At 38.1% G+C, this 21532-nt stretch overlaps 4 protein-coding genes and 1 long non-coding RNA gene across 12 annotated transcripts; 3 read left to right on the top strand and 2 right to left on the bottom strand.

Moving 5' to 3' along the window:
* Positions 1 to 1234: 1234 nt before the first annotated feature.
* LOC113688534 (uncharacterized) lies at positions 1235 to 3856 on the bottom strand. 3 transcript variants are annotated; one of them, XM_072049378.1, is made up of 4 exons: positions 3600 to 3856; positions 2653 to 3467; positions 2431 to 2548; positions 1235 to 2351 (listed from the first exon to the last, which is right to left on the bottom strand). In XM_072049378.1, exons 2-4 carry the CDS (start codon positions 2707 to 2709, stop codon positions 1633 to 1635), a joined length of 894 nt encoding a protein of 297 aa, XP_071905479.1. In that variant the 5' UTR covers positions 2710 to 3467; positions 3600 to 3856; the 3' UTR covers positions 1235 to 1632. The 3 variants fall into 3 exon arrangements, with proteins under 3 accessions (XP_071905479.1, XP_027062178.2, XP_027062179.2); XM_027206377.2 differs by having other exon boundaries at positions 2653 to 2720; XM_027206378.2 differs by having other exon boundaries at positions 1235 to 2339; positions 2653 to 2720; positions 3600 to 3855.
* A 142-nt stretch (positions 3857 to 3998) lies between these two features.
* LOC113688037 (uncharacterized) lies at positions 3999 to 11314 on the top strand. Of its 5 annotated transcripts, none has more exons than XM_072049377.1 (19): positions 3999 to 4227; positions 4407 to 4469; positions 4616 to 4770; positions 5007 to 5120; positions 5411 to 5476; positions 5621 to 5704; positions 5789 to 5875; positions 6283 to 6374; positions 6446 to 6506; positions 6861 to 6920; positions 7337 to 7397; positions 7704 to 7811; positions 8403 to 8521; positions 8653 to 8724; positions 8855 to 8940; positions 9770 to 9866; positions 10263 to 10478; positions 10721 to 10775; positions 10923 to 11314. In XM_072049377.1, exons 1-17 carry the CDS (start codon positions 4014 to 4016, stop codon positions 10392 to 10394), a joined length of 1671 nt encoding a protein of 556 aa, XP_071905478.1. In that variant the 5' UTR covers positions 3999 to 4013; the 3' UTR covers positions 10395 to 10478; positions 10721 to 10775; positions 10923 to 11314. The 5 variants fall into 5 exon arrangements, with proteins under 5 accessions (XP_071905478.1, XP_027061430.2, XP_071905477.1 ...); XM_027205629.2 differs by having other exon boundaries at positions 10639 to 10775; XM_072049376.1 differs by having other exon boundaries at positions 10263 to 10510; positions 10639 to 10775.
* Positions 11315 to 12308: 994 nt separating this feature from the next.
* LOC140006784 (poly(A)-specific ribonuclease PARN-like) lies at positions 12309 to 17146 on the top strand. 2 transcript variants are annotated; one of them, XM_072049374.1, is made up of 7 exons: positions 12310 to 13059; positions 13534 to 13664; positions 13866 to 14194; positions 14846 to 14956; positions 15310 to 15436; positions 15521 to 15791; positions 16105 to 17146. In XM_072049374.1, the coding sequence occupies exons 1-7, from the start codon at positions 12635 to 12637 to the stop codon at positions 16919 to 16921; spliced, it is 2211 nt and encodes a 736-aa protein (XP_071905475.1). In that variant the 5' UTR covers positions 12310 to 12634; the 3' UTR covers positions 16922 to 17146. The 2 variants fall into 2 exon arrangements, with proteins under 2 accessions (XP_071905476.1, XP_071905475.1); XM_072049375.1 differs by lacking the exon at positions 14846 to 14956 and having other exon boundaries at positions 12309 to 13059.
* A 45-nt stretch (positions 17147 to 17191) lies between these two features.
* On the bottom strand, positions 17192 to 18722 carry LOC140006786 (early nodulin-like protein 6). Its single transcript, XM_072049379.1, has 2 exons — positions 18499 to 18722; positions 17192 to 18081 (listed from the first exon to the last, which is right to left on the bottom strand). Exons 1-2 carry the CDS (start codon positions 18704 to 18706, stop codon positions 17684 to 17686), a joined length of 606 nt encoding a protein of 201 aa, XP_071905480.1. The 5' UTR covers positions 18707 to 18722; the 3' UTR covers positions 17192 to 17683.
* Positions 18723 to 20057: 1335 nt separating this feature from the next.
* LOC113743207 (uncharacterized) lies at positions 20058 to 21311 on the top strand. The gene is made up of 3 exons (XR_003461039.2): positions 20058 to 20188; positions 20279 to 20991; positions 21083 to 21311. It is a non-coding gene; the product is annotated as an uncharacterized lncRNA (long non-coding RNA).
* The last annotated feature ends 221 nt before the right edge of the window (positions 21312 to 21532 follow it).

Raw genomic sequence — 21532 nt, 5'->3', positions numbered from 1 at the left:
AGTTCAAGCAACTTTTGAATTGAACGTGGTATAGGAGCATATGATTGTTTTAAAAACTTAAAATAAAATAAAATTGGATGGGAAATTGACATGTTGGCGAACAATAAAATAATCACGGTTGAAAATTTTTTTAACTCCCTACATCTATATGTATTCCATTTTTGAGTACCATAGTATCTGTTAAAAGCATTAATTATCATCAATCAATAAAGGATGCATTAGTAAGCAAGTTTTTTTTTGCGTACACGGTACAAGCGAGGGAGAGACTTGATGGGGCGACATTGGCTACTTGACTTTCGACCAATCGACAGTCATCCATTTCTTACCAACGAAGTACACGGTTCTGTAGCAGTAGTAGTGCTACAGTGAAGATTTCCGAACAAAAGCTAGAGCCTAGACAGACAGATCGTGTCCATTATTTCCAAAAAAAAAAAAAAAAAACTTTTTCACACTAGCTTTGGGTAAGGGACTCGAATTTCAGTCCTCGTTCCTTTTCCCCAAACCATACAGTGGCATCTCTTTTTCCCGTACATATGTTTCATTGTATGCTGATGGGTCATGGCTCACTCTCTGAATCATAAATATTATTATTTATTGTTATCTTTCAGCTTGACAGTGCATATCTTTACAGATTTTATATACTTTAAGATGCTTAGAACCCGTTTCCCAAAGGAAAAAGTTTGTTTGTTTGTGTGGCTGGGTGGTGGGGGGAAGATGCTTAGAACCAATGGCTAGCTCATTGCCATGCAAATATCTCGAAACACCCTTTAACAAAGTCATGAATAAGTCTTTCCCAAGAATCCCTAAAGCCAATTATGCCTAAGTTTCTTGCTCCTCTGGGAAATTGATTCCTCAAAAGCCTTTCCTGCTCTTTCCGCAAGGCGTAATGCAAAAGTAAGCAAGTAAAGCAAGGTGTAATGGAAAAGTCGGCAGCAAAAGCAAATTCTTCCTTTCCTTTCTTGAGGTACATTTTTTTTTTTCGCATCTACACCAACAGGCGCTCTGTTTTACAACTCGCAGGTGTTTCCACTCTTTAACTTCAGCACGGCTAGGTGCCAATGCAAAACTCTCACCCTATATGATTCTTATCTGCAAACAAAATTAATCTCAACTATTTCTAACCAAGAGGATTTCATTGATTGGAGCTGTAATGCCCAACTATTGCCGAAAAAAGAAAACCTAAACCAAGAAACCAAGATCAAGGCTGATTCAAAAGAACCAAGAGAACAGGGGATTCCGCTGACAAAATGAAGCATATTACACACAATACAGGATGCAAGGTAATTGCAGTATACCTAAGCACAAACCAGTTCACACATATATAAGGGATCCGTGATAACATAAAGGAAAAAGAAAAAAGCATATAAGCCTACAGATTCCACCTGCAAAACAGATTAACAAAAACAAATATACACCGAGATCTTTAGCCTCCAGTCCATATAAAAAAACTACATGGCCCACAAAAAGCTATTAAAATTGGAGTATGCAAGTGAAAAGGATAAAGTCGTAAGATTCCACCAAGCTGGTATCCCCCAGCCAAGTTGTTACTACCCGATTATGAGAGTTCCTTCTGCACAGGCCCTCATCATCATTTCCAGAGTTCTTCAATTTCAGCAGGATGACAAATGGTATTCAGTCATCCTCATCAGTTATCTCAAACACCAAAGTTCTGATGGGATTATTAGCAGACAAAGATAGCCCTGATCTTCCATCCACATCCTTGCAGAGAGACAGTGCAGGATTTTGCTTGGTTTTAGAGAGCCCAAGATTGACGGAAGCTTCTACCAGATGCATTCCTACTTTTTCTCTAGGTGCATCTCTCGAAGCTCTTGAATTAGGTGCCAACACTGACAAAGAATGTCTTTGTGGAGGTGTTTTGGGTACAAGACTCGATGGTATACCAACTTGTATATTCTGAGAGCCAATGGCAAATTGAGCCTTCATGTTTTCCTTATTGTTCTGTTGGAGTTCCATGCAAGAGAAGGCTAAGTTTGAGGTCACCTCATCATAACCCGAGAAATATCTATTTATTATGCCTGAAATTGATACTGTTCCGGATATTGTTTCACTGGGGCATTCTATTGCTGAACTGAGATCTCCCTGTCTATCAGCTCTAGGTGCAAAAGGAAGAATGCTCTCCTGGGACGAAAGATGCCTTTGCTTGATTCTGTTTGTTGGGCACTTCGCAGTGATATTTTTCATTAATCTGTTGCAGTTCTTCTTTTCCCTCTTTGAAAAATAGACTGTTCTCGGAATATCCAAGCACGCAGCTTTGAAGCAGGACAGTTTTTTCATTTTCAATTTTTTTCTTCTGAGCTTTCTGCTATTCTTTTTAGCAGCTGCAACAAAAACTAGGCTTTTGCAGTATAAGAAACTTCACTAAACCAGGAGAGAAAATGCAAATATTTGATGCTACATATTCAGCTGAACCTGTTTGGTCTTGTATATGACACACTGCAATATAGAGAAACCAGCCATTTGCACCCTGAAAAGCATGCTTCAGGACAAATGATTCAGATAGGTAGTAGAAGCATGATTTTTTCCTCACCTGTTATGATCAAAGGAAAATAAAAGGAATTTACATAAATAGTATTTGATAATAGGCACAAATAGAACATAAAGCAGCAGGAAGAAAGTAATATTACAACTTACCTTTAATCCACATACACGGACCTTCCCATGTTCAGGGAAACAATTCAAATGCGCCATCTCAAATTTTCCTGCAAAAGGATGATGATACTGATCCTCGTTAAAACCTTTTATTAGTCCCAGTCTCCCAGCAGATCATCAACAAGGTCCCCCTCTCCCCATTTTGCACTCCCACATCAATTCTACAGTATGAGGAATGTTCATTCTTTTCCCTCTTGCTTTTGGTTTGAAGGATTGGCTCTTCCACTGAGGAAAGCCATTTAGAGTTGCTTCCAAAAACAAGAACTTAGAGAATGAAGCCAATCCTAGCACAACACCTAAGAACAGCCACAAAGCAACAGGAGACGTACATCCACTACTTTCAATGGGATCTCCCTTCCAATATTCATCTGGGAACATGCCATATTAGCTCTATGCAATGTTTCATATATGAGATGGCCAGAAAAGTGAAAAATGCAAACTTGATTGTCTTTGTCACGTCAATATCCTTCTCAGTTCCAGCCATATCTAGAAGTAAAGAGTTATGCAACGATAGTTGCTCATGTTTACAGCATTTGTGGTGAAAGTAACACCGAATTACATCTAGCCAAATGAATGTTTTTGTTTCCCCTCATTCAATAGCCAAAGAGTACTTTTACGATCCCAACGAGTCAAAAGTAATTTAAAACACGAAGTTCCTGCCTCCTCACACCTAGCTCTTACATAAAAGCAAAACTTTGAAAATGCTGCAGAACTAGACCATGAGGAGCATTGCACACATATTGATCCACCCCAAGATTCCGCAAAATGAGTGACCTTGTTAATTAACCTTTGGATCCCTGGGAACCCACAACGAAAAAGTTCACATTTTTGTCGTACTAGTCAAAATTGAAAACTTGCAATACATGCAGAAAATTAAAGAATGTAAATGAAGATGACGAGACAAAAGCAATTATATTAGAAAGACTCACTCTTGAAATCCCCTACTGTGGATTCTTGGGAAACAGCCACGGCAATGCGCGTCCCCAGATTTGTGACAGCAAAAACTAGTTTTTCCTGTAATTTCAGATGAGCCATTGAAATCTGAAGGCATGACCCAACGGCCCACCATGGATATGGATTCCCTGACAGCAAAGACAGGCTGGCTTTTCACATCTTTGTGGAACTTCGCTTGGAGTTCAGGATGAAAGATTTCTTTGGGATATTCTGCTAAACCTCACAGGATGCATCTACATCAAATGTAATTTGTCTAAATTACAGTTATACCCCTTAAACCTCAAGAGGGGTCAGCGTATAATTTTTTTTTTAAAAAAAAAGGGATAGCTAAGAAATGTGCTCCCAAAACGACGTCGTTTATTCCGTGGAAGTAATTATAATCACGCGGGATGAAGGTACAGCAGCATCCTCACCCTCGGAATTACCTCGCAAACAGGAGCAAGATTGAATTTTCAATGCTGCCACAAGCGCTTTCAGTCCCAGTACTCAATTCTTCACAACTTCTCTCAGCTTCTGCATTAATTGGTACGACTACTAAGAGAGTGATGTTAGCCAAAAAAACTCGACAATCCAACTCAGCAACAACTTCTACTCGCAAAACTGGTAGTAACTCCTAATTTCCATATCTGAAATCAAAGCTTTGTGTATATGCAAATGAGTATGTGTTGACAGGCATATGATATGATGTTCAGCTATGTAAGAAAGATTCCTCCTTTTTGGGCACGATGTTTGAACTTCTTTTTTTTTTTTGTGTTTGATTAGCTTTGGAATGCCAATTTTAGGTCCTTTCAATCCTACAAGCAAGACCCAGAAGCTAAATGTGGAAGTTTCACCTCACAGAGCTGGTAAACGAAAGCTGCATGCATGATATTGGATTTCTCAATTTGGTTTAACTATACTGTAGCCAGTATGGAGAGCCACGTGATGACTTTTATCTGTGCCATGCGTAGTTATTACCCACGTATATGTGTGCGTTTGTTTGCTTTTCCAGTGTCTGCTGTTAGGTTGATGCGAATAGAGCTTGGTGGTGCTTTTGCTGACCTATTGAATGAGCAAGGAAAGGGTTCGGGGGATAATGAGATGCGGTATGTTGAAAGGACTCTTGGATTTCGCACTCGAGACTTGGATGATAGGGATTTGAGACTGGTATTCTTCCTTCCTCATGTTTCTTTGAAATTAGTTTTTTTTTTCTGAATTGCGAATGGAGAGGTCAAAATTGTGTTTGCCTAGCTGGAATCCAGTTAAATATGCCGTTTTCCTTTCTATTTGGCTGAGTTTCAGGATGTTTGAAAATTAATCATCCAGCTCTTGGAGGTAGGAACAATGAAGTGGTGGAATTAAATCTCGTAATGTGTTTGGAAACTATTACTTGCAATTTGTAGGTTACCGACATTGTGGGAGGCACCATTCGCTGGAGAAGATATCTTGATCATCTGATTCTTTCATTATGCCATGATGAAGACACATTTAGAGGCATGGAGCCTCTTCTTTTACAGGTTAAAAGAGCTTCTATTTATGAGCTTGTTTTCTAGTAATGATGGTCTGGATTTTTGTTTCTTGAATACCGGCTTTGACCTAGCATAAAAATGGAGTTTGGTTATGTATCAAGTCACTGTTTGCTCCTTGTGCAAAGATGCAGGGTGAGAGTTCTGATTATGATAGCATTGCACTGACCTGTTTCTTTGTCCTTTAAGCATTGTTCAATGTCATCAAAAGCATTTAAGTTTTAAGGTATTTGTCTCAAAATTGTAAGATGTATGTGTGATTGTTCCATCTTTTTCATCAGATTCTTCGAATTGGTTTCTATGAAATCGTGAAGTTAGAAATGCCCCCATATGCTGTTGTGGATGAGGTAAACCCTGATCATCTTGGTTTTTTCAACTGAATTCCCTTTTTGTTAAACATAATCTATAGCTTTTTTAAATTTGAATAGTCCGACAAAGTAAATGCCATAGCGTTTGCATATTTTTGATTCAAAATGTTCTGTTTATCACAGAATGTGAGACTGGCCAAGGTCGCCCTCAGACCTGGTGCTGGTAACTTGGTCAATGGAATTCTGAGAAAGCTAGTTTTACTCAAGGTACGCTTTGTTATGAATTAGAGAATCAAAGTTTGTCTAGTCAAACTTCTCAGTGGATCATGGATCTTTCATTTGGTTATGCAGGAAAGTAACACCCTTCCTTCACCAAAAGTGGAGGGTGATGATCGTCAGCAAGCACGTGCTCTTGCGACTATTTATTCTCATCCAGTTGTAGGTTCAACACCTTTTTCTCTAGTTGTATAAATATTGATGATTTACTTGGAGTTTAGGGCAACTGGATCACTGAGTTTGTTTGGATAAGAGTTTATTTGGATGATTTATTTGAGATAATTACTGTAGCACTTTTTGTGAGGTGATGTATGTGAGATAAAAAAGTGATTGGGATTTGTGAGGCAAATTATTTTTTTTCAAATTATCTCTATCCAAACACACTCACTATCTTTTTTCATGCAGATATGGATTGACTCCGTCAATACATATGATAAAGCTTTATTATTCTTTCTTAAACATCAGCCTTAAGAAATTGATTGAAAGTGTTAAATGTGCATCCAAAAGTAAGAACCTTATCTCTTGTCATCTCAATCTAACTTGACCTCATTGTGACCTACTATATCTAGTGGATGGTCAGACGCTGGATAAAATTTCTTGGGCATGAAGAAGCAATTAGATTAATGATATGGAACAACAGAGATCCTACTTTCAATCTGAGGTTTGTATTCTTTCAGTGATGTTTGAATCATAAGGTCAATGGCTTTGTCATTCCATGACACTAAATTTCAGGGCAAACATTAGTAAAGGTTTTCGAAGGGCTGACCTTATAGAACAGCTTGAAAAGTTGAAGGTGATTACTCAACCCTATTGCTTTCTTACATCATGTATCCTGATTTGATGTATATTGTCTTCTTGGAATTCTGAATAGATGGAACTGATGTGGGAGGATTTCTAGATCTCTTTTATCAGAAATTGTGATAGTTACAACTGGAAGTTAAATTTACATAATTTTGGGTCTTATGCCAAATGTTATTGGTGTGCAGTCTTGTTGGATGTTCTTGAGGAATTGCTTGACAATGCTCACATTTAGTGTTTAATGTTCATAATCATGGAATTGTTGATCTTCTTCAGTGTTGACATGCTTATATTTCAGAACAGGACAATCTTAATAATTACATCTTCCTGCCCATTTCTAAAACTTTAGGTTCCACATGACATTTCTCCACACTTGGATGATTTTGTCCGCATCAAAACTGGGATGCAGGTATAAGTTCTTCAAATTGGCTTTAGGTGCATTTAATTGTGTTTTATAGTTTACAGCATCTTTCACTCTTTATTTTTGATACCTCGCACTTAAACTTAGGACTACAATTTCTTGTTGATTGCTTATAGGATGGGAAAAAAAGATTTTATTTCTTTTATTTCTTGAATTCTCTGTAAGGATTTGACATATCTAATAATCTAAGAATTTCTGTTTGTGGGTGGTAAAGACCAAGCTGTAAGGTTCTGATGTCTTTTGTAAATCAAGCTATTGTTATTGCTTTGTCTTATGACTAGAATATGCCTAAAGTTCATACTGAAATTACAGATTCTAGGGCTTTTAAAGTTCAAAATTATATGTTATTGGTGTATCATGTATATCTTTCGGATTCCTGATTGTTTGGCATTTTCTCCTCTCAGATTGTTATACAAGCTGGATTGCTTAAAGATGGTTTTTGTTCTGTCCAAGATGAGAGTGCTGGTAATTTTTACTGCCATATGACTATGTAGAACCTCTGGACCTCATTGAAACATTGAACAGGAGGTATCAAAGTAATGTGGAATTTCAACAGGGTCAATTTTCATATAGTGAAGTTCTCTGTCTCTTCTTCTCTTGCCCTCTTATTTCAAATGAGTGGTGTTCATTATTTGCCTTTTCTCAAATATAATGAAGTTGGCTACAGATTTTAATATTTTTCCAATCTAGCAGCTGGTAGTTTAAGCATTATAGATACGTGATTTGTTTCACATGGTTCACATATAATACCTTTTAGACATCTTGGGGCAGGACTGGTTGTCTCCATTGTCGATCCACAACCTGGTGAGAGCATTCTAGATTGTTGTGCTGCTCCAGGAGGAAAAACACTTTTCTTGGCATCCTGTTTATATGGAAAAGGTAATACTTCTAGGTCTGGGTGCTTTGACAGGTGAGATTTCTATAGCCTAGGAATTGACTGAGCATGTTACGTCAAATTTCGGAAGTGAAGAGTGGAAGCTTTACTATCTATGAATGTGAAGCATCTAAACATGCATAAATGCACATGTATGAAACTTCGTAGACAATAAAATAAACGTTACATTTGTTCTTTCAATTTTAGCTGTCAAGTGTCATTTCTTTTATTGATAATAAATTTTGCATGATTATCAATTTTTTTAAGAATTCACCATGTACAGTTTGTTGTAAAATTGGTGTCAGAACCCACTATATAGAGTTTATTGTAAAGTTGGTGTCAGAGCTCACAATGTGGAGTTTGTTGTAAAGTTGGTGTCTTCTTTTGGGAGTGTTTCTGCTACAGATAAACGTGAGAAATACTAGAGCTGAGTGTAACTTTTCACACATCCCCTATCCTACTTGAATACTACAGTACTTTATATAACAATTATGGAGGGGGAAGGCAGTGGAAGTTACTATCCACATATAATATTTGATTTGGAAAAAGCATTATTCAGATTTAATGATGCTTGTAATTCTTTGCTACTTTTTCAGGTATGGTAACTGCAGTTGACATAAATAAGGGGCGTCTGCGAATCCTTAAAGAGACTGCAAAAAAGCATCAAGTTCAGAATGTTGTTACTGCTGTTCATGCTGATCTCCGAACATTTGCTGTGAGAATCATCCTCTTCTTCTTCTTCTTTTCTCATTTCACTTAACGGTGATGGTAGAAAGTCTCGAAGACTGAATTATTTTGTGTCTGGCTTCTTGCTGGTTGATTGCTCTTATTTTCATTATATCTCAGGAGAATAACCATGTCATGTATGACAAAGTTCTTCTGGATGCACCTTGTTCCGGATTGGGTGTGCTCTCTAAGGTGTCCAAAGAGTCCCTTATCTTTTTCCTTGAAATTTTTCTTTGAATATTAAGAGATTTCTCTTTGGTTAGACTTCTGCTTTCTTCTTTAATTGTTTAGACTTTTATTTTCTTCCCTTTTTTTGCTGAAGAGAGCGGATTTGCGCTGGAATAGGCGGTTGGAAGACATGGAACAACTTAAAGCTTTGCAAGATGAACTTCTTGATTCAGCTTCAGTGTGAGATTAAAAGTTTCATTTTTACTGTCTGAGTATGATATTTCATATTAGACCAGTAAGATTGCATTTTTGTACTAATAGTTCATTGTTTTCTTTGAGAAAGCAGTAACTCATAAATTGTGAGTTCCATCCCTCTTCGAGAATCGAGACTTCCACTTCTTAAGCTGCAATTTTGCCCTGTTAAATGGATTTTTTTTTAAATCCATCTTTATCTTGTGAGGTTTTAAAATTCAATATAAATTTCTGAGAGAAGCCAGAACTAATTAGTTTTCAACCTGTTGTTAAACCGTTCTTGCATCGAATTCCTTTGGATTTCAACTCAGAAGACTGATCCTTGTTGTCACAATTTATCAACTGTGGCAAGCCAGGAATGGCAAGTTGTTCCAGGCAAAGCAAGTGCCATCTTTAGGAATTATGCAAACTATTACTGATACAGTACAATATGTGGTAAAGTCTTGGGGCAATTTCTCAAGGAATAGAGATAATTGTAATCTTACAATGGAGGGGCATATCTCTGAATCAGTTCTGCTAAGAGATACTGATTTGGTTGTTCATTTGTATATAATGTATAGTTTTAGAGTTTTGTATTCATGTAGTAAGGGCATACCCTGAAGTGTAAATTTCTTGGCCTTATTCAATAAAAGTTTCACATTTACTCAAAAAAAAAAAAAAACCTTCTAGTGTTATACGGGTGTGTAAGCAATTATTACTAGTTTTAGATGGTAATTAATTGATTTTATTTTTCTATTGGTGTATGTATGTAACTGTATAGCTAGTGTTGTAAAAGTATTTGAATTTCTGTAACCCTTCATGCTTGTGGCATCTCTAGGTTGGTGAAACCTGGTGGACTTCTAATATACAGCACCTGTTCCATTGATCTGGAAGAGAATGAGCAGAGAGTTGCTTCGTTTCTTCTCAGGCATCCAGTAATGACATTTGCGCTTTGTCCTGCTACTGTTTTTTCTGTTTTCAAAATTGTGCCATGTTCCTTGCTTAGTGCTCACAGATTGTTTCCTGGGATTAGCTAAGAACTTAATTGAAATTTTGGGGGAATCTTGCTTACTATATGTAACTGCTGATATTCTAAATTAGAAACATATTATACAAAATTTGCTCGTAAGCCCCTCATTTTGATTTTAGAACCTAATTTTATGAACATGATGCAGATGAAACCTTGCATATTCTGATTTTTAGCGTATAATTCATAGAATTACTTCTTCTTGGGAATTGAAAAGACCAAATTAATTGTGTATTGAGCATTTTGGTGTTTTACTGCCTCAGTTGTTAAACACTAAAATTTGAAGCATTATTTGCTGATGCAGGAATTTGTTGTAGATACAGCTGACGGATATGTACCTCATGAGTTTGTCGCTGAAAATGGCTTTTATCACTGTAATCCTGTAAAGCATTCACTTGATGGAGCATTTGCAGCTCGTCTTATTCGATCTTATTGACTGAAGACTGGATGGCACACTATTAAGTTTCCTTATTGCCTATTGAATCCTGCATAAATGGATCATCATCATTTGTTCCTTTAGGTAGCTAACATTCTTCTTCGGCAAAGTAAAAAGTATGCTTACTTTTTGTTCATAAAATTTTGAACCAAAGTGTACTAGTCAAAGCATCTTAATAGCAGTACATATTTGTTGACGCTTGGAATATTTCTTGTGTTGTACTTCATTTGTCATACTTATGCAGGGGCTTAATGCTTCACTTGTTGACAAACATGCAACCCCATTTTTCGACTGAACTTCATTTCTGTCCTTGTAATTTGGTGAAGCATTCACTTTCGATGGAGCCTTTGCTGATTGTCATCCATGATCAATATATGATGAGTAAGTTAATAGTACTTTTAACTGTCTATAACCTGAGATTTCTCCCCAGCATAGCTAGTATTTTTTTAGCAAACTAGTCCTGACATAATTTATCAAGTTTGACTGCTTTGCTAAACATGGACCAATTGTTACTTCGTTTTCTTGAAGTTGCATTAAAGTTCTTAAATTTCATTGGGGAGTGATTGCTGGAGATGGCTGAGCTGAGACATGGTACATGTAGTACAAGGGACACGCAAGTAGGAAATTGTTAAGAATACTGCAGCAACAGAGTAGAAGCACAGAACTGGCTCGCTTGGAAAGCAATGAGTTGCAGTGCAGAGTCTACAGACTGCAGAAATGGTATGCACATAGTAGGACGCAAAACTGAGGTTTCTCTCAAATATACTGCTTTGGTTTTTAGGAGAATTGCTTTAGCTTTAACACTGGAGAAAACCATTTATCACAGTTTGCAGGCATTGGTTGGGTGTAAAATATATGGACTATCTTGTAATTTAAATGACTCAGTTCATTTATTAGCATTTGGTTGTTGAGGTACCAAATGCGAGTGCTGTAGCTCATCTGTTTCAGCTTTAGTCAAGTTTGGTAAGTGTTCAGTGTTTGCAGCATCCAAGCGTAGAGAGTTTGCTTCCTGCCAGCAGCTACCCCTGATGTGGCAATGGAATGTTATTCTCCTGCTTTTGTATATCGATTCCCTCGTTAATTAAACCAGCATATCCCATATGAGCAAGATATAGTACTGACAAGACTCAGAAACTGGGATAGGAAGTCATCTGAGGGGGAAAATTTTCTTTTTTCGTTGCATCATTAATATGTTTTACAATCAATTTTTTATATTTTTAACTATCTTTTTATCAGACGTATATTGCATCACTCACAAAAAAAATGGAATATATTTTTGTTCTAAAAAAGAAATTCAAATAATCTTCAATTCAATTCAAACGGACCCAATTTATTTCTCAGGCTTCAGAAAGAGCTAAAGCGTGATATTCAACACTTCACATAAAATCAGGGCTTTACTCCAAATGCCCTCAAAGGCGGGCTTTTTTGGCCCGATACAATGTTGAGCCTTGAAGTCTAAATCAGTTTAAATGTTCTTGCCTCCGTAGTCCGGTGTTAACCAACCGTCAAAACAGTCCACAGAGCAAGAGAGGAGTGGTTGGAGTATCAGGAGAACTAGGAGCAGTTTCGACATCAACAAAATCAGAAAAAGAACTCGAGAGTCTGCGAGCAACCTCCCATTACCAGATTTACCGACAATTCATACAGATGCAGCATGGAGGAAAACTAGTGGTAAAGCTGGGCTAGGAATTGTTGCAAGAGGAAGTGCAAAAATATAACAGTTGAGAAGTGTGCAAATGCTGCATTGGGGGAAGAACTCGCAATCATAGAAGCAATGGTGAGAGCTAAAAAGGAGGAAGGCTTTGGGGGGGGGGGGGGGAGATCGTGATACAGTCGGATTGTATAGGCATCATAGACAGAATCAATGGTGGAGGGAACTATGAAGATGCCATTATGGGGACGATCCTGGAGGATATAGGATTTGCCTAAAGAACAGTTTCTCTGAATGTTAGTAGTACTTCACTTTCATCAGAAGGCAATGCAACTCTGTTAGTTGGCTATAGACTTGAAACGTGACGTTTGCTGGAGGGACTCCATTCAAGCAGCCCAGGAAGATTGCTGGGCCGTTGTCTAATCATCATATTCATATTATGGTTGGTTATATGAAATAGTACAATTTCTGTCGTTTGGGAAAAGAAGAAGAAGAAGAAAAATAGCATAAAATCAAATAGCCCAATAAGCTTTGAACACGTAGTACTCTGCCCCAGCCCCAGCCCCAGTGGTAAAATAAATCATCAGTTATGAATGGTAGTAGTAAATTCTATAGAACTAAAATCCCAGTAGTAAGAATGGTAGTAGTAATGAAGAATCTCTTCACGATTAGGGCTTTTCATAAAAGCCTAATCTCTCTCTCCTCATCAACCCGCCATTTCTTCTGCTCTTCTTCTTCATCAGCTTCTACATTCGCTATTAAAAATGTTACAAAATCCAACTTTGAGTCCGCGCTCAACGACCTCCGGCTCTACGTTAAAGACGCCGACTTTGTCGCCGTCGATTTGGAAATGACCGGCGTCACCAGCGCTCCCTGGAGAGAGTCCTTCGAGCTCGACCGCTTTGATATTCAGTACCTCAAAGTTAAAGACTCCGCTGAGAAATTCGCCGCTGTCCAGTTCGGCGTTTGCCCTTTTCGATGGGAGCCGCACAGACAGTCCTTCGTTGCTCATCCGTAAGAGCTTGGCTGACCATTCTTTTTTTTTTGGAAGTTAAATTGCATTGTGTTGAAGGATTGGGTTAACTTCCTTTTCCCTGATTTGTCCTGTTTGGTTGTTCAATATGGCAGCTATGATGGAGGATATGACATGTTTTAGTTAGTTTAATGCTAAAAGATTGAATTTTTGGAGGCAAAAACAAGGATTTCACCATTGTTTCTTATGGGAAAGAGAACATCAGTTGCTTTTATCTTGCAAAGCTGATTAAGAAAATGAAACTCGGTTTGGGGTACCTGGGTTTCTTAATTAGGCATTTAGGCCTTTGAATGCTGGTATTGCTGTTGAACTGGAGGAACAATAGGAGTTTAGTGTTCCACTCTCACCGCTGTCATTGCATTTGAGCTTTGTGAATAATATGTAGATTTGAAGTTTCATTTGCTGCTAACATCGTATTGGGAAGTGTTGCTCATGTTGTGATGTTGAATTGACAGGCATAACTTCTACTTATTCCCGCGCCAAGAAATTAAGGGGGATGATACATCATATGAATTTCTTTGCCAGACAACCTCTATCGATTTCTTGGCTAAATACCAGTTTGATTTCAATTTGTGTATACGTGAAGGTATCTTCTTTAATTTCTCCATCGTCTTTGTTTTTCTTAGAACCATCTTTTTTTATTCTTTACCACAGAAAGAAGAACTAAGAAGAAGGACGAAGAATAGAGGATAAAAACACCAAATTGCCAATTAAATTCTTATTACTAATTATAAGACATTAAATGGTTGCTTTTGTTTTGAGATTTTACACTTCTTTGTAATCTCAGGAGTGTCTTATTTATCCAGAAGCCAAGAAAAGGAAGCATTGGGGCGGTTAAATGCGAGGTACAAGGACCGTCTACTTGATTCTTCTTCATGCTGGAGAGAAGGTGTAGACACTAAATTAGTAAGAGTTGCTGACATTCTGTTTTCTGAGAGACTCAAGAACAAAATCGCTGAATGGCATGATGGGTTGTTAGGAGATAGAAATGGAGCATCACAAACTTGGAAGACATCAAATGATTCCAAACAACAATTAAAAACCATTTTCTTCAAGATGCGTCCAGCCCTTGATCTCACTGGCTTTACATCTCATCAACTAAGGTTGATTCAGTTGGTAATGTGTAATTGTTGTTTTTAGTAATCCTTGACATTTTGTTCCTTCTTATTTCTATGATTGGTTCATGCTTTACCTAAATCTTATGGGGTGCCTTTATACTTCTCGTGATGCCTTCGAGACCATGGCTTTGATAGGCTTATATCCTTTGCAATCTCTGACCTCCAGTTCTCTATGAGCACCTTACTGCCCATTGTAGGTTTTGGTTGTGTCAAGTACCAAACTTTGATGTGTATCTGTTGGCCTTTCTTCTGAGACCACTTGGATATGAGTTGTTTCAGCCCTAGGCCACAGAAAAAAGCAACTTGTCCTATTTGCAGTAAATACAATGGATGCGATAGAAGATTCCACACTGTTCCAGTGGGGTAGTTAGTGAATAGTCAGATATTTATGGAAATCCATGTATGCCAAAAGTCATGTTTTATTCGAATTTTCATTGAAATTGTTTTTTTTTTGCCCAGGAAAACTCCCCTTGGGTTGGATACCTGAAGCACTTATGCCACAATGACACCATTACTTTAAGCTGCTTACTGTTTATCTGCACTTGCTCCTGCATTGCTATTTTGTAAAGCTGACAACAATAGTCATTTTTCATTATTTTGGTGTATATCTTGTTTACTTTTGATGTATCTATAAACTTGAAATATGTAGGTCGTAAAGAATCATTTTGAAGATCTTGTATATGCCTGTGTGGCTGGTGAAAGTTCCTCACAGCAGTTAATTGTCTACACAGATTCAGCAAGTGGTAGGGACTTACTTATGGTAAGCTGTAGGGTAATCCTGGGAAAAAAATTTTCCCCTAGTGCTTGAAGTTTTCAGGCAGGGAAAGCAACTTTTTTTTTTCTTTTTGGGTAAAGAAATCAATATAAATTTTTTTTGTGCTATTTATAGTGGTTTGTGACCTGCACTTTTCAATGGGCATTCTATTTGCATTGGACATTTTCTGCATCTTGGTGAATTAGCTATTTGATAGATTTGCAGTAATTGAGCTAAAGATTATCCATTAGCTTAAAGTGGTTAAAAGAACACAGTGGAAAAACCAATATGTTATTGCCTCGTTTAGTATTAATTGCTACTCGTGTGGATTTGATCTCTTATTCCCCAATCTTTTGCAGAAAGAATTGAAGGATTGCCTTTGCAAAGAAGCAGAAATGAAGATCAAAGCTGCTATTGGATTTCGACATGTTATTGATCTCCTCTCTTCTGAAAAAAAGTTGATTGTGGGTCACAATAGCTTTCTCGGTATGACAAAACAGGAAATTTGTCCAAGTATAATCTCTGTATGCATTTTTGGTTTCGCTTAAAAGCTTTGTCAATCTGGTACAGATATTGCACATATATACCGAAAATTCATTGGTCCTCTTCCTTCGACTGCCAAAGAGTATGTTATCTCTATCCAGAAGTTCTTCCCCTACATAGTAGATACAAAGGTGCTGCTGAATGCAAGCACTGTCTGTCAAAAAATTTCGAAGAAGAGTAGCACTTCATTATCGAAAGCATTTGCCTTACTATGTCCACAAATTGCTTCGGGTGTTAAAACCTCTGGTTTGGCTGATAAACGACTTGTTAAAGTGGAGGTTCAAGTTGATAATAAGAGGTTTGCTTTCTCTATTGCTTTTATTTGCTTCTATTTCTGCTAGTAAAATGACAAAATTCTCGAGCATGGCTTAATTCATTTCTATCTTAGTATCTTTGGCCTGAATGGTAGATCACATGGTAACATCTGAGTCTCTACGTGAACTATCTTTTGGATTGTGCATATGTATCATAAATACCGCAACAGTCACAACTGAAGCATTTGGAAGAAAAATAATCTGTAGATTTCTAAATTCTACATGCATCACTCCCTACATCCAACAGATGATTATTTTCCATTGTGCCTTATGGTTCTGAAATTATGTCATCTGCAGGTCCTTAAACTGGAACTCTGGAGCCAAGCATGAAGCTGGATATGATGCATTTATGACAGGTTGTGTTTTTGCCCAGGCATGCAGTCACCTTGGTGTTGATTTCACACTTAATCCATCATCGGTAGATTTGTCTCACCATGAGAAGCTTCAGGAGTACATCAATCTTCTCTATCTTAGCTGGATTAATGGAGATATCATTGACCTAAAAACTGGGGAACGTAAGGCGGACTCTATTTGTTCTAAAGGCTTCAAAGCCCATCACTCGAAGATTTTGTTTTCAAACACAGTTCTGTTGTGGGCATTTCCGGCTAAGCTCAAGGCAAGTGAGATTAGAGAATGTTTTTGTAAAGTTTTTGGTTCATCTTCTATTACCTTCATCTACCACGTGGACAAAACTGCTGTCTTTATCCAGTTCAGCAAACAAGAACTGGTATCAGATTTTCTGGTATTGAAGGAAACTTTAGAAAGAAGTAATGATCCAATCTCAGTTTTGCATCCCCTCTCAAAGGTATTGCAAGGGGGACGCACTCGTGCTGCCAGTTATGAGGTTTATAAACAGATATGCAGTTCAACTATTTCAAAAGTTTTCTTTGCAGATCAGGCTGAGGCCGTTGGTATTGAATGGAACGCCAAATTATCAAAACCTGTTTTAGAGGTGGAAAGACAGGTTGACTTTGAGGCCAGTGAAAATCAGCTTTACACTGATACTCGCAATGAAACAGAGATAGTCTCTGGGATAGATCCTCCACTTTATATGCATAGCCCGACTGATGAACTGGATTCTTTGTGCCCCGCTGAAGCTCAGATGAGCAAATAATGTAGGAAAATCTTATATCTGTCCAAGAGGCCTCGTCTGATGTCTTCTAATTGAATTGATTGGACTATAATCAAGAGAAAGTATTCATACTTCATACGGAACGATCTCCATATAGTTGATGAAATTGTTCGCTGAATCAATCAGTTAGATGTATAGTGTAAGTTGTTCGCTGGTTGAATCAGTAGATGTATAGTAACCCTTGAAACAGACAACCAATTTTGTTTAGCTGGGGCCTGGGAGTCTATCGAATCATCTTTTCATGATTTCCCTCCCTTTTCACTTATTCTTAATCTGCTGTAATGCTGTTGCCGAAATCACAGTATGACACTTCAGGAATTGCTTTTCCAGTCTATCCATCAAAACAGTGATAAAGAACTCGAGCGGATATGCTGTGGTCGGTAGCTTGGATGGCGGCATCTGCCCATAAAATCGATCGATCTGCCAACCGCTATTGCTTTAATGTCCGATTGGGGTGAGCAAAATTACGCAAGAGTAGAACTAAAACCAATATTACCGACATTTGAAGGTTGTTTGGGAGGTAATAAAGTGCACGCAGTCATAACCCAAAAAATATATAAATATATATCAATGACTTCATCGAGAAAATCGTTTTGCCATTGCAAACTGGAAGAGATCATGCAAAAGATCTACGTAGGCAAATTTCAAGCAGTAGCAACCTATCCTGGAAAGAGATCGTTCAACAATTAAGGATTGAAATCCAATACAAAATAAAAATCTTTTGATGCCACATAAAAATGCTTCCTACATCAACCAATAGAGAAAAACGATGACGCCTCCAAGAAACGTCATGAAGTACGATGCAACAGTGAGCTTGTCAGTAGAATTAAGCGCGGGCGGCCCCCAGTTGTTGGAGTTGTCCCAAATATCTTCTCCTCCGCCGCCATTAGGATTGGGTGCAGCCGGTGATGGAGCAGCTTGAGGGGACTCAACTTCTTCGGAGGGGTGCATCACTCGAATGACGAGCCTTTGGCCGGATTTGCAGTGGCCTGGCTGCCCGCTGATGAAATAGAAGAGCCCAGATCGTTCAAATTGGAAGACGGTGTTCCCGTCGTCAAACTTGGAAATTGGATGCGATGTTCTGCAGTTTTCATAGTCACTGGAGCTGACTACCAGCACCGAGTCCTCTTCATACCTGAAGTCTGCAATGAGAGACCACAAAATTGATTGACTTGTAGATATTAATATCGCAACTAATCATTGGAGATTCTTTTCTACAATATTTAGTATTTCATTTTCAGGGGAATCTTTCTTGTTTCTAATCGACCGTGTACAACACTAGCTACCAGGAAAATGACAAAAGAATGATCAAATCGACTTCGTAGCTAGTTCATCAATTTACAATGGGCCCCAGTATATCCCCATGCATGCATGTGCATGTAGTAGATTAAAACAACAACAGCAACAACAACATTTTCACTCATCCATCAAGAATGTAAGAACAGAAGTAAAATGGAGTGCAAAACTGGTAATTAAGGAAGGTTAGAGCAGCAGAAGGATGAACAGTGTGGAGAAGACGATGGATGATGTTGAATTGTAAAAGCTAGCTAGGAACTCACAAACAGAATCTCCAATGTGGAATCTGTGTCTGGTAGCCCAGTGGCTATATGTTTCAGTCTGGTTTCCAGTCGGTTTGACCCAGCCTTCCTCACCCCCGACTTGGAACTGGAACGAAGATACCAAGACAGCCATTATGGAGGCAACAGATAGGGGCCATAATATGGCATTTTTCAAGACTTGGGCGGTAGTTATTGCTGAAGAAGCCATTACTTGGTTACTTCCTAATGATGGCAACGGATTGCTGGAAAAGAGAGCAAAAACTAGAGCAGAAATGAGATTTATTGCTATAATTCCAGCAGTGACATTATTATTTATATTTATTATAGGCAACAAATACACAGAAGCATGGCAGTTAAAAGGTGGTGACGAGGAGTCGTGGGAAGTGGGGTTGTTCAGTTTAGCTTACGTGACTTCCTAATGTCGCTAGTGGTGGGCTGTTGTGGACAACGTGAAATTTTATTGGGCTTAGAGTCCAATTTCCCAAATGCCCGTTGGAGCTTGTTCATCGCTTCCCAGGGCCCAATCCTCCTCGACGGAAAAATTCTTGCGCTTTTACTACTCTTCATTCAGAATTCGAAGTAATTCCTATAGGGCAGATTCCTAAAGAAAACCACTAATTCATAGTTAAGGTGCTAGGAATGGAAGCTGAGCAACACGCATCAAGATTAAGATGTGCAGAAAAAACAGAACTCTCAGCTTTCACAATGCATTCGAAAAAAAAAAACTACAAAAGCCTTCCTCAGTATTCAGAATGCATGTGGTAGATCTTTATCAAGAAGTCCAAAAAAGGGTCTAAATTCACACGTGATATGAAGATGACCAGTCCCCAAGTTGTTCATTGGTTTTCAATTCAATGTGATTAGGATGTTACAGTGATTCTTGATTGTAATACTAGTAGATGTACAGCACTTTCCTGTGATCAATTTTGGGATTTCGACAAGTGAGAGGAGCAAAAAGAAGGAAGTTACACTCTTCCCACAGTGCCTTGCGCACATCTTCAATTTGAAAATGAGAACCCAAAAAACAACCACCCGGGATGTCTCCAAGTTGCAAGAGCAAGTCATTATCTTTCTAGTTTTGGCTTCACATAACATTTATTGGTGCTTAGTCTGTTCATTGTCAAACTGCAAAATTTGGGTCGGAAGCGTTACAACAAATTCTCGGTTCAATCAATTCGTAATTGCACTTGCTTCTTAGTTCATGGATTAAAAACTCTCATACTCCTCTACATGCTAATCCGCCACTGACTTTAGTCTTTCATGTAAAACGATATGTTGTGGTTGTATCTCGCTCCTATTGTACTGGTGGTCAAGAGAAGCGGTGAGGAAGGAGGTCTCTGATCCCTATAAATTACCTTCTCTTCTTCATGTCCCTCGGTCACTGTTTTATTGCTGCAACAGTTGATGACCAATACGTCTCTATTTTATCTCCACTTTCTTCTTCACAGATTTCTTTTTCCTCGTAAATCATGCATTAACACATGCTTACATGTTCTGTAGTGCCCTAAAGGATTATCATTTCATGTGGGGTTCCTAAAGTCTCTTTTAGCAGCCAATTTGTGCACGTATATATGTATGTCCTTATTCTCTTTACTTTAATGACCACATGCAGTGTTTTCATGGTTGCTACTTGCTACTGAATTCATCAGTTTGTTTAACTTTCTCTAATAGATTCTTCCAATCTTTAAAGGTGCACTATTTTCTGTCTCTTTACCACCAGGATTTGCATGTTTGTCTTACTCTTTGCTGATTTTGATCACCATTTTCTCTATTTTTGCAGGAGATTTGCTCCCCTGAATGAAGTTAGATTGAGGGTTGAGAAGAGCTGTTGACAGAAGAGAGAGAGCACAGCCCGCCATTACTGAGAATGTCGTCACTTTTTGCGGGATTGTGCTCCCTCTTCTTCTGCCAAACACAGCGCCAACTTTTCTCGACGTGGCAATCCCAGATCCCAGATCACCCTGCGCCTGCGGTTTGCTCTGAATTCCTCATCTTTGGGCATGTCTTTTTCTATCTTTGTATTGAGTCCTGACTCGAAGCAAGATCAAAATTACGCATTACTGTAGGTCTTCTAGAGAAGTTACAGAAACTAAAAGGTTCTGCAAATGTTTGACAGCTATAAAAGAAGTGAATGACTTGGAGGATCTAATAGTTTTTCTTGTGGAGAATGATATGGTTGAAAAGTTGATGCTATATCTTTTGTATTTGAATGATAAATTAGTGAATATGAAACAGAAATTTAGCATTATTTCCCCCCTCTCACTAAAACTGAGAATCAAGTTCGGCAAATGTGTCCATAAGAACCTTTTCAGGTAACTAACTCAGTTGGATCAGTGACATTACAACGGCATGGATTTGAAAAACGTTGCATAATCTGATAATGCTTTGGTGGTGGAACCAGCAACTCTGGACTCCAACAAGTAATCAGCTGTCAATGGAGTATTAAACATAGAGATGCTGCCAAACAAAGTAAAAAAAAAGGGGCTTCTGCTGGTTAGTTCTTGTTTTTCTTGATTGATGCAAGCCAAGAATCTTGTTACAAGACATGATCTGAATCCTATGGAGGTCTTATTTCTCCTTACAGGGAAAACAAAAGTGTCATCAGAAAAGCGGTCTCTCAAAAGAAGTTTCATACCAACCATGTTCGAGTTACCCAAGATGAACAAGAAGGAAAGCTTCTGCAGAAAAAGAGTGAGTTGGTTTGAAAAAGAATGCAGCTTTGTGCTACCATGTAGTGGAGTACCTCAAATCTTTGTGCGTGTATTCTTTAATTATGACTAAATTCAAGTGGATTCCAGCTTATTCCTTGTGAATGGATGAATTAAGATTTACTTCTTATGGTCTTAAATTTTTACCTATTCAAACATTCTTTTGAATGGACGATATCAACCTAGACAGAAGCTGGGATAAAAGGAATGAGTGAACAATTGCTAGCCAGCCAAGTGTGGGTTACTTACTTCAATATCGAGGTTTTTGTTCAAGAAAAAAAAAATTGCTACTCTTATTCGGTTTCGGCTTATGAAAATTGAAAAGT

This window comes from Coffea arabica, chromosome 5e (assembly GCF_036785885.1).
Source record: "Coffea arabica cultivar ET-39 chromosome 5e, Coffea Arabica ET-39 HiFi, whole genome shotgun sequence".
NCBI classification, from domain to species: Eukaryota; Viridiplantae; Streptophyta; class Magnoliopsida; order Gentianales; family Rubiaceae; genus Coffea; species Coffea arabica.
This window is presented reverse-complemented; position numbering and strand designations above follow the sequence as displayed.

What these genes read in the sequence shown, in the direction of transcription:
- LOC140006784 (XM_072049374.1), top strand. Translation starts at nt 12,635, where the DNA reads ATGAATGGTAGTAGTAAATTCTATAGAACTAAAATCCCAGTAGTAAGA. An exon ending in CAATTTGTGTATACGTGAAG is followed by an intron (nt 13,665 to 13,865) that starts GTATCTTCTTTA and finishes TTGTAATCTCAG; the next exon opens with GAGTGTCTTATTTATCCAGA. An exon ending in GTTCAAGTTGATAATAAGAG is followed by an intron (nt 15,792 to 16,104) that starts GTTTGCTTTCTC and finishes TGTCATCTGCAG; the next exon opens with GTCCTTAAACTGGAACTCTG.
- LOC113688037 (XM_072049377.1), top strand. Translation starts at nt 4,014, where the DNA reads ATGAAGGTACAGCAGCATCCTCACCCTCGGAATTACCTCGCAAACAGG. An exon ending in GATCCTACTTTCAATCTGAG is followed by an intron (nt 6,375 to 6,445) that starts GTTTGTATTCTT and finishes ACTAAATTTCAG; the next exon opens with GGCAAACATTAGTAAAGGTT. An exon ending in TGTCCAAGATGAGAGTGCTG is followed by an intron (nt 7,398 to 7,703) that starts GTAATTTTTACT and finishes ATCTTGGGGCAG; the next exon opens with GACTGGTTGTCTCCATTGTC.
- LOC113688534 (XM_027206377.2), bottom strand. Translation starts at nt 3,705, where the DNA reads ATGGCTCATCTGAAATTACAGGAAAAACTAGTTTTTGCTGTCACAAAT. An exon ending in CACAGTAGGGGATTTCAAGA is followed by an intron (nt 2,721 to 3,599) that starts GTGAGTCTTTCT and finishes ATCCTTTTGCAG; the next exon opens with GAAAATTTGAGATGGCGCAT. An exon ending in TCCGTGTATGTGGATTAAAG is followed by an intron (nt 2,549 to 2,652) that starts GTAAGTTGTAAT and finishes TGATCATAACAG; the next exon opens with GTGAGGAAAAAATCATGCTT.
- LOC140006786 (XM_072049379.1), bottom strand. Translation starts at nt 18,706, where the DNA reads ATGGCTTCTTCAGCAATAACTACCGCCCAAGTCTTGAAAAATGCCATA. An exon ending in CCACATTGGAGATTCTGTTT is followed by an intron (nt 18,082 to 18,498) that starts GTGAGTTCCTAG and finishes CTCTCATTGCAG; the next exon opens with ACTTCAGGTATGAAGAGGAC.